The sequence below is a fragment of the Epinephelus moara genome, chromosome 1, assembly GCF_006386435.1.
Source record: "Epinephelus moara isolate mb chromosome 1, YSFRI_EMoa_1.0, whole genome shotgun sequence".
In the NCBI taxonomy this organism is placed as follows: Eukaryota; Metazoa; Chordata; class Actinopteri; order Perciformes; family Serranidae; genus Epinephelus; species Epinephelus moara.
Window position 1 is genome coordinate 17,213,416 of NC_065506.1, and position 11,147 is coordinate 17,224,562.

At 42.8% G+C, this 11,147-nt stretch overlaps 1 protein-coding gene across 4 annotated transcripts in view; it reads left to right on the forward strand.

Annotated features, from left to right (window-relative positions):
• Window positions 1-11,147, forward strand: part of igdcc4 (immunoglobulin superfamily, DCC subclass, member 4) — a 65,682-nt gene that overhangs the window by 42,133 nt on the left and 12,402 nt on the right. For all 4 annotated transcript variants that reach the window (XM_050040607.1, XM_050040625.1, XM_050040617.1 and 1 more), the window contains exons 5-14: window positions 1,815-1,949; window positions 3,344-3,496; window positions 3,779-4,189; window positions 4,283-4,447; window positions 4,884-5,021; window positions 6,147-6,329; window positions 7,479-7,691; window positions 8,186-8,287; window positions 8,443-8,629; window positions 9,981-10,108. In XM_050040607.1, coding sequence (XP_049896564.1) covers window positions 1,815-1,949; window positions 3,344-3,496; window positions 3,779-4,189; window positions 4,283-4,447; window positions 4,884-5,021; window positions 6,147-6,329; window positions 7,479-7,691; window positions 8,186-8,287; window positions 8,443-8,629; window positions 9,981-10,108 — 1,815 coding nt within the window. The remainder of the gene's footprint in view (window positions 1-1,814; window positions 1,950-3,343; window positions 3,497-3,778; window positions 4,190-4,282; window positions 4,448-4,883; window positions 5,022-6,146; window positions 6,330-7,478; window positions 7,692-8,185; window positions 8,288-8,442; window positions 8,630-9,980; window positions 10,109-11,147) is intronic.

Consider the following 11,147-nt stretch of genomic DNA (forward strand, 5'->3'; position numbering starts at 1 on the left):
CAACTTCAACTTTCCTGGAAGTTCTGATTTATCTATTCTATCCAATCCTTCAGCCACATCTTTTCTAAATTTCACCACCTGTTCCTTATCATTCAACTCTACATTGTACCACCTACCTAAGCTCTTTACTGACTTTTCCCTAATTGTTGGGATGTCCTCATCATCTATGACAAACTTCCTATCACTTAAACTAGGACTTGCTAGAAATGGCGCTGACAGAAACAAAATAAAAGTCACCAAAACCGTCTTGATTAGTCCTTCTGCTGTTCTGACAGTCGTCACCTCTAAACCCTTAGATATAAAAATATGCTGAAAATATGCCAGCTTTTTACTAGTCTTGTTATGTCATCCAAACCACTCCCAGTCGCCATCTTTCTCAGCTCAACTGCCTGTTCCACCAGTAGAGGCTGACCTCTGGTGGCACATGCTGTTCACTACAATACATTGCCTCAGTACAGCATCTCCATATCTGTTTAAGAGAAGAGCAGCAACTGTATTTTTGACGGTATTGAGTATCATACTGTCGAGGTTTCTACCTTGGTGTACCCTCATAACCTCATATAGCCCAAGCCTACTCAACATCCATAGCCAAGCTCCAACCAAGTTTATTTCTTCTTTACTTAACCCTCAATTTTCTCCAGGCTTTATGCTTCACCCACACCCATATCCCTGCACTAAGACCTGTATAAAGGCGCACCCTGCTATGTAGTCCTCGCAAAGGCGCACTGACCCACTTAAAGCCTTATGTATAACCAAGGATTGCTGTAAGTAATCTCAATGATTAATTTATAATGTGTTTACAGAATGCCAGGCCTCTCTCTGGAGGTCATTAGCATTATGTGCTGCTGAGGCTGTCTGGGCTGAGCAGAATTGCAGTGAAGTTAGGCCCTCTCATACCAGCGTTACCTTGGGGACTGACACACACTCAAGAAATGAGTGGTCTGGTGCCTTTAACCCATAACCAATATGCTTTGAATAACATACTTAGCCACTGAAGAGCAAAGATGTGCCTTGATGCCATAATTGAGGCCGTTCTATCAACTGTTTTACCTTTGTGTTCTCTTCTTTTCAGGCTTTTTAGAAGCTAAACTGAAGTTGCAAGTATTGCTGCAGGAAGCAAAAGAGGAGGCGTATTTCTCGACAACTTCATGTTGGCAGATAACAGCAAACACATGTGCATAGAGCTACCCACTGGGCAATGAAGGCTCCTGTGTTGTAGTGGGTTACCCCATGTCATAACTTCAACTTGAAGTGTGTGTAGAAGAGGTGACGAAGTTTGTTCACAAGGCCCACAACAGCTTCCAATGGTTCATTCTCAAATGAGAGACTCACTAGAACTCAGTGAGGAGAGTGAAAACTAAGAATCAGTATTTAACTAATCTTCCTTTGTTGTTCTGATTTTTCTCAAACTAATCATTTATTATGAGTGTTTTGTTGAGAATGCACGCTCTTAGTTCACACAAATACCCTATAGTTACACCCAAGAGGGCCTGGAAGCTTTTCAGCTCTCTCCTAATGTTGCATCTACATGCTTGGATGAAATGGTTAGAAAAACTTTCACAGTAATTGGCGAGAGGTGGGAAAGCACTGTAGCCTGATAATCAGACTGAATTGCCACTTTGTTTCACTTCATTGGTAAAGAATAAAGTATTCGATTTGCTGAAAAAAACTAGACGTGGGCAGCAATTCAGAGGTCGGGACCAGGCTGATAGTATCTCTCATTCAGTCAGTGTAATCACACAGGCAACTTTCCTGTTACAATCACTAATATTTACCACTCCATAATACAAAGTATACACTCTTTTTTGTTATAGGCTCTTCTGAAGCCCTAAACGGAGTTGCGATTGTTGCACCACCTCAGAATGCAACAGTCGTACTCGGCCGTCCTGCTGTGATGGAGTGTATGGCACAAGGCCAGCCGAAGCCACTGGTGTCCTGGAGCAGACAAGGTAATGCTCACAAATCCCACTCCCTCTTTCTCCGACATTCTCATCCTGTGTGTTTTTCTTTTTTTTTTACTGCACCTGTCGCATTTCCATTATGTGTGTTTGTCATGCTCTCTAACTATGTGTCTCTCACACACAAAGAACAAATGTCAACACGTCAGAATCAGATTTGCGTACCTGCAGCTGTGAAGTTGTTGTTTTAGCGATGATGGCTGTCTCCTCTCAGCCAGTCTCTCTGTTGTTCTATTGAACATTGACTCATGCTTTACATAAGATGACTTGTCACACTGATTAATTCACACCTCTACAGCTCTGATGCACACACACTTGAAGTCTTGGTGGGAATGACGTCATGTGAAACTTTTGGAAGTCCTTTGTGCTGTGATTAGGCAACATCTCTGCAACTTGTTTTAGTCGAGTGCTGCATCTGAAATTCCTCACTTATTTACATTTAAAGGGACAGTTCACCCCAAAATCTATTTGTATTTATTAATCATGCATCTATTGCTGGCTTACCTAGCACAGCTGAACTTTTTAACATTACAGCTGGGCCGAGGAGGATGCCATTAATGTTTACATCATGCGCTGTCATGAGCACAGGCCTCTCATCCATGAGTAGATGCACGCTTCCTTCTGCATGGTGATATGGCGAGTGTGGTTTGGTAGGAAGAAAATAGTTGCTACATCAAACTCCTCACAACAATGTCTAGGGATTGTCTTGAGTAACCTTGTCATATTTTCTGGAAAGAGACATTGCTGGTGAATTTTTTCAGATATTTTTATATTCAACAGAGGGCAGACATCTCTCCAGATGATATCTTCAATACTGCAACTCACACCAAAACAATCTAGATTGATAAATAGCACCACAGATAAGAGGGAATTTTGTATTTTTTATTTTAGGGCAAACTGTGCCTCAACATTTCACTATACATTGTATCAGTTGCAAAAACTGCACAACCCCATTCAGGTCAGTTGGAATGCAAAGTGGTAGTGGATGCTTAGTAACTACTTTTATGTGGCCTTGTGAGATAATTCACTCTGTAGGTGATGATCTTTCTCTGTAAAACACCTAACAACAGCACAAAATGGCGGACAAACTAAATAGTGGTCTATACAGTGAACAGTGAAGGATTTTACTCACAGCCTAGGAGTGTGCCAATGCAGTGCAATGAACCCAGAGTAAAAAGTCACAGAGCCACCTGTTGGTCATCTTGTGGGATTACAGGTCAAATTCTCTGCTGCTCAAAGTGCTGCCTCTAACTCGTGTGCTGTTTCTCAGGCAACTGAAAGCCTGATAAATGATCTTTGCTTTCCTCAAGGCAAATCTCTTGTTGTCTTCATCAATACGATGTGAGATTGTCATGTTGTTCTTTGTTGCCTTTTTCTTTGAGCAGATGGAAAGCCCATTTCTACTGATGTGGTCGTCCTTGCAACAAACCTGGTGATTAGGGACACAAGGCGTCACCATGCCGGCGTCTATGTCTGCCGGGCCAACAAGCCCAAGACCAGAGAGTTTGTCATTGCTGCTGCTGAGCTGCATGTGCCTGGTAGGACTCATCGTTTTTACTGTGTATAATGACAGATTAACATTTCTGAGTGCTGTTTAGCTCAGACCAGACACTGTCACCAGCTTCCCCATAAGTCATCAAGTAATTGAAGGTCTAGTGATACCAGAAAAGAAATGTTTAAAGGTAATTTGCTATCTATGTAGTAAGTCCCCTAACTTTATCAGATTGCAATACAAAATCTCTGGGGTGTCCCTTCAGTTTTGTAGTGCACATCAAATTGTTGGTCCTGTAAGTCTGAGCTTTATTTCCTGCTTCCAACAGCCCCTCCAGTTATTCTCCAGCCCCCAGAGACAGTGTCCCTTTCCCGGGGAAACACAGCCAGGTTTGTGTGCAACAGCTCCGGGGAGCCTCCTCCAGTGTTGCACTGGCTTAAGGACGGTAAGCCCATCAGGTCATTCAGACGGGTGAAGACCCAAAGCCCCGGAGTCCTGCTAATCAACCAGCTTGCCCTAGAGGATGCGGGCTACTACCAGTGCATAGCAGACAACGGGCTGGGCACGGCCTGTGCCACTGCCAAGCTGACGGTCATTGTGAGAGAAGGTCTGCCCAGCCCTCCTCGCCACCTGTCTGCCACGCCCTACTCCAGCACAACTGCCCTGCTCGTCTGGGAGAAACCTGAGTACAACTCGGACCAAATCATCGGCTATTCTGTGCACTACCAACGTGCTGCAGGTGTGTCTATTTATAATGTGTGTTACTGTACAGTAGGCATGTCTGCATTTCCTTAAAAAATGTAATTGATTTGAATATTTTCATCATTTTCAGGCTCAGATAATATGGAGTACCAGTTCGCAATGAACAACGACACCACAGAGTATCACGTGAAAGAGCTTCTCCCCCACACTGCTTACACATTCTTTGTAGTGGCTTACTCTCCCATGGGTGCCAGTCCCCCATCCCCACGTGTAACAGTAGAGATGCTGGAGGATGGTGAGTAATCAAAGTAATGCATAGGTAAAATGAGGCAACAGAGATAGAATAAGGCCGCACAGGTAAAATAAGGCTGCACAGGTAAAATAAGGCCAGCCTTGAATGCCTCATAGATTCACAGAGCAAGAATCATTGCATAACCAACCTTGTAACTCCTCCGGATTTTTTAGACCTCATGAATCATCAGTATCATCTGTTCATGAAGCATCAGTTTGGATTTTAAAAAGTAGTAGTAGTAGCTCACTCGAGACTCAGCATTTTTGCTTTAAAATCCAATTGACAATCGATCCACTTCTTTGAGAAAACACTGACTTGGTGCATACTCCTGAAGTTTTACTAGACATACAGTAGGGTGTCTTACTGTGCAGATCTATAGGGCATGCCTTGAATGTGCATCATCAAACAGTTCGGTGTGTCCTTTTATTCCCTCCTGCAGTGCCAAGCGCACCTCCCCAGCTGTCTATAGCCAGCACCTCCCCCACAGACATCAGGCTGATGTGGCATCCATTGTCCTCGCAGCACAGTCGAGGAGCTGTTACCCGCTACCGCATTGAGTACAGCACTCTGGATCAGTGTGAGTAACCTCTGCTGGACTGAGCAACAAGTCGACCTTAAAGCTACAGTTGGTGACTTTTTTCATATGTGTGGAAAGTGTCACTATATTTATACAGCGCTAAATGTGACAGATAATATGTTAAAACAACCAGTCAGAGCTGAGAAGTCTCTAACGCAGCTGACTTCGGCAACTTCAGTCAGACTGTCAAACTAGGCAGTGCTGTTGAAATATGAATCAAGATTCAGTAACTGCATTGCCTATTTCTCGCCTGAAATGTTTTCAGAAACGTATTACAGTGAACTGTTTAACTGTAAAATGAGAAAGTGTGTGACCCGGCTGCCATGTTGGATACAGTTAAACAGGAGTACCAAGCACTGCTCACCAGCCAGACCTACTTTCTCTTTTCATATTTGATCGGCACTGCCTAGTGTGACACTTTGGACAAAGTTCATGGAGCTATGATTGACAGCTAGGTTGGGGACCATGAATGAATGCCATGAATGCCATTAGAGGCAGTAGGACGAAAGGAGGGACATTATTTGTTTTCACAAATTATCTGTCTCATGGACTTCTCTCAGAATGCAGTGACTGTTTCAGCAAATCGGACAAAAGTTACAAACTGTATCTTTAAGTGCCAGTTAACACACAATTTAGTGACACACTTAGTGTAACTTAGGAGAACTACCCATTTTGGTGTCTTTACATAAGTTATTCATAGAGAAGGACAAGTTTAACAGTCTACTTTACTCATTTTGTATATTTCTGTTCTGTTTCTGATAATTGTTCAAGCTTAAGGGTGCAAAGACTCAGAAATGTGTGCGATAGGGTCAAGAATATTTTGACAGTTATATATACAGTATAATATTCTAAATGGCCAGCTCTCCAGAATGTGCAGGGAGCTCAAGTTAACTGTGAATGGACCCAATTTTCATCCCAGATTGTCCTTGAAAACAGCAATATAATAATTCATAGAGAAACAACAGCAAAGAACATGTACTTTTTCCCTGTGTGATAAATATGACCGGTTAAATCATCAATTCCATGAGCTGTGCATTTTCTCTAAAGAAACCATTCAGAACATCACAATAATTAGATACTCCATTAGAAGATACATGTGAGTGTGTATATTGTGTGTTCCCACAGTGGACACTGTGTTCTCAGTGGAAGTAGGGGGTAATGAGACTCAGTTCACACTGAGAGAGCTGCAGCCCAACCAGGTTTACCGAGTGAGGATAGCAGCTGGGACGGGCGTCGGCTTTGGGGTGCCCTCTGAGTGGGCCCAGCACCAAACATTAGCCCACTACAACCACAGCGACCACAGCATGGGTAAGGAAGACACTGAGCCTGGTTCTCAGAGCATTTGTTCTGTTTGTGCTGTTATGTTTTAGTCTGGATTCCCACTGATGTTGTAGTATCATGTTTGGAATGAAATGGAATTTTGAGAGACATAACATACATAAGCTTTTGATATGTCAATTTTCCACTTGTAAGACATGTAAAGGCCCAGACACGCCAAACTGACATTAAAGATGTTGCATCTCCTCATGTTGCCTGTGTTGCCAGAAAATTACACTTAACTCTATGCAAAGACTACAGCCAATGACTTACTACCATGTAAATTCTGCGCCTGCCTGAGAGGAAAGAACTCCCCATACCAGCAGGCAGCCATAGTCTGTACTCGTCATTCAAAAAGGAAATCGAAGACAAGCAGGACAGATTCAAGACACTATTTAGCCACATTAACAACACAACCTCCGCCCATAGATACTGGATGCCAAGATGGCGCCTAATAATTCCAGTGGAGTTGCTCTACTGGTGCATACGCCAAAAAAGTTTTTAGCTTCCAGATTTACTTGAACTGAAACTGCGCTATTGCGTTTCCCTTGCTGGACCCATGCACGAGTTCCCCCTCGGCTCATAGACTTTACATAGTAATTTTAATTTTTTTGAAATGCTTTTCCCATTTCCAGAAAAGTTTTACAAATATAGATCAAATATGGATCAGAAATGTATAATAGAAAGAGTCATTATTGATCTTGTTTGCAGTCAATGGTTTCCTGTCAACAGTTTTACAGACATCTCTTTTACAACGGTGCTTTATGGGGAAAATACTTTTTGGGCTGCAGGCTGTTGATTGAGTCTCATTCCCAGGTTGTCAAATCAACACTTTCGGTTGCCAGTCGGACCGAACCACCAACCAAAAGAGACTCAACAGGCAACTATCTTTCTCTAGAGTTACATACAGCACTTTCAAATAGCATTATCAAGATATTAAACTTTCATTCATTCATTCATTCATTCATTTTTTAACTACAAACACAGAACTGCGTACCATACACACAGATTATGACATATCAGCTAGTAGCAGTACTGTGTGGATTTAGACAGTGATGTTTTCCACAAGCAACAGGTCAAAATGTAGCTGGAGTGAAGTGTTAAAGTTATCATGTGGAATTCTTGGTCATTCTTTTTCAGTGATCTTTGCTCCTACTGAGCTGAAGGTCAGAGCCAGGGTGAACACACTCAATGTGACATGGCATCCCTCGCCCAATCACACCCTGGTCTCTGGTTACAAGCTGTCCTGTCGAGAGGTGGAGGCTGACGAATCAGCCAATGGAGAGAGGACGACACAGACTCACACCATCAGGCTCCGTAAGAAGGCCAGGTATCATCTCCTCACTGGGCTGGGTGAGTTTCTGACACAGGCCTCTTTAAACACAATTTGGGTTCTGCTTTCAAATTTTCACAGCCATTTTCCTAACTTTGCATTAGCTTTGAGCTAATGTTAAATTAAATTATGCCCACCTGAAAATGACTCATCGATTTTTGCAGACACACACAAAGTAGCTTTTGGATAGCCTTGGTTAATTATAAGCAAGGGAAATGTTTTTTTCACTTTTGTCCTATCAGAGTGTTGCATTCCATTGAAAGACATTTTTAATTAAGAAGTAAAAACAGGCAGATGCCTCTCTTAAAAAGTAGTAGTAGTAGTAGTTTGGCGTCTCATTCAAAAGCTGTCTTTTATTCAAAATTGACTGGTTTTAGATTACATTTAAGGCCTCATGTCACACGCATATAAATACATGGCTCACTTGTAACATATCTACACAGCATGTGTGGCTGTTGTTTTTATTTTTGTCTTTCTCCCTGTGTGTGTGTGTGTGTGTGTGTGTGTGTATCAGTGCCTGACCGGCAGTACGAGGTGAGAGTTTGGGCATTCAACAAGCAGATAGAAGGAGCAGCTGCGGTGTGGAAGGGAAGGACGGAGAAGATCCATGACCGAAGTAATATTCCTCTTACTGCATGTGTGCACGCATACCTAAATGAATATATGAATGTATGATTGTCTTGTAAAAGAAAACATACTTGGCATCACTTTTATTGGACAATAAACAATGAAATCATATCAAGTCAAATAATGTGTATATCTGTGTTAAAGCGCCACCGCCGCCCATGCGCCCTCCTCCGCTGCCCCCAAGCAGCATCCAAGCCATGGCCAACAGCTCCACCTCCATCTGGCTGCGCTGGGAGAAACCACGGTTCAGCAACGTACGCATCATCAACTACACAGTGCGCTGCAGCCCAGCAGGAACCACCAACGCCTCCCTGGTCTCCTATTACACCAGGTTAGAAACCAGACTGGACATCAGAGACTAATCACTGTCTATAATGTTTAAGAGATGGCCCGGATATCTAAAACCTTGTCACCATAATTGATGGTCAACATTTGACAATACTGCTTCCTGCATAACTTCCTATACATTAATGTTTACATTGCAAAGCCCATTTTAACAGTGTTTGCAAGTAACGAAACTATGATTAAACACCTTTAGAAGTAGCATGACATTATTTACAGAAAAAAATAAAGACACCCAGTAAAGGCATTCCAATATAGGCTTTTTTACCTTTTCTCAGAAGAGCCAGAAGGACGTTTCTTTTAGGTGACACATTTTTGCATCTTTAAGTATAGGAGCCAAATATGTTATTGGGAGGTTTGCTTTTAACTGTGTAATTCACTGTGTCGGCATCGGGGGGCACTGTACTGTCACCTGGTGAGTTCAGGTATTTTAGGATGTGACCTCACTGTGGTCATCAGGTGTTTGGCCCGGAAGGGCAAATGGTTTTTGACTGTTGTTAAAGGAGCTAAGTCTATTACTAGCTACTGAGGTATTTGACCAGGGTTGACGCGCCTGTTGCTGGACACGCTACGCTACCTTAGTTATCCAAATGTTGATTCAGAGTCCATGAAGCTTCTTGCGTTGCATCACCGTAACATTTATTTTGCGTGTGCATGGCAAAGTCCATCTGTTACATCCACATTTGACATTCAGTACAAAACAAACAAACAAAACTGTAGCGTTCCGCGCCATTTCGGTCAAAAACCATTTGCCCTTCCGGGCCAAACACCTGATGACCATAGTGAGGTCACATCCTAAAATACCTGAACTCACCAGGTGACAGTACAGTGCCCCCCCCCAATGCCGACACAGTGAATTACACAGTTAAAAGCAAACCTCCCAGTAACATATTTGGCTCCTATATTAAGAGCATCTTGGTTTCTGCCTTTCAAACACCAAAAAAGCGAACACATTCTTCTTGTAAGAGCTCTTTTAAGTAGCTTTGAGTAGCTCCATTATTAACCATCATTTATACAGTAATCAAAATGAATCACGTAATATTTCCCTTGCATTGATTTTACCCTTGACTCTTAAAGTGGGACTAGTTCTACTCTATGCCAAGAGTTTTACCCCGTATCCCTCCTGTCTTTACAATTCTTAGCATATGATTCATGGGTTAAAGAGGTGCAGACGTACTTGCAAACATAAAACACTCAATGATTGTCAAGCAGAAGGCAGGTAATAAGAGTTAACAATATAAGGGTAATAAGTATTGTAGCCTGGTGTGGTCCAACAGGTCAGTGCAGAATATGAAGCATACACCACACACTCAGGACTCTGCTGGGTTTGTGTGTTGCAGCTCTGCGCAGGAGATACTGCTCGGGGCGTTGAGGCCCTTCACCCGCTACGAGCTGGCGGTGCAGTCTAATGGAGTGGACGTGGTGGGACCCTTCAGCAGCACGGTGGAGGAGTCTACTCTGTCTGACCGTGAGTCTCTGCTGTGCTCCTTTCAGTGTAGTCAGTGAAGTCTGTTTGCATTTTTAAAGACGCAGTGATAAAGGCTCTGAAGATTTTCCTGGAGTATTTTGTAGCCTTTAAGACATGCTTGGTGATGTAAATATCTTTCTATTTAATGACAAAAACTGTCTGTGTGTGTGTCTGTGTAGTCTCACCACCAGACAATCAGAGATCTCCGCCTTCTGATAGTCTGGGGACACTCCTTTCTAAAGTGTGTTTAACACACCGGCGAAAACAGCCGGCAACAAAGCAACGCCTCTTGCATTTTTGAAAAGGACACGCCCTCCCGGAAATGTGTGCTCCCCGTTTTCTCGTCCGCAAGGACACAAACACACGGAGAGCTTGAAAATGGATGCCGAGAGATTTAACTGCATTTTATCAAACGTGTGCTCAGTCCACAAGATTGTGGAAATGAAGGACTTACAGTGACTTTGTTTAAACCTTTTAACGCAGTGGGACTATGTTTACGAACACAAGAGTTCAGCGAGCCACCGAAGGACCGCCCTGCGGATTTACTATTTGTTCTGCAATGTAGGGAGTTTTTTTAAACTCTGAAATTGTATCCACCCATCTAAACACAAAATCAGGGAAAAAGTCATCAGTCTTTAGTTAAGCAAAGTGTCTAAAGACTGACTTGTGAGTCGAGTGTCTGTGTGTCTGTTCCACGTTTTTCTCCTCACTGACTCGGTCAATCCATTTGAAATTTGGCACAGTGGTAGAGGGTCATGGAATGAAGCTATATTACATCAATTGGCCAAAGGGTGGCGCTATAGCAACCGATTGAAATTACAAACTTTGAATGGGCATATCTCATGCCCCGTATGTCATAGAGACATGAAAGTTTGCACAGAGATGCCTCTCCTCATGAGGAACAAATTTGCCTCAAGAACCCATAACTTCCGGTTTATAGATTTTCCGCCATTTTGAGTTTTTTTGAAAAACACTTAAAATCGATCTCTTCCTAGGAAGTTTGACCGATCTGCATGAAACTCGGTGAACATAATCTAGG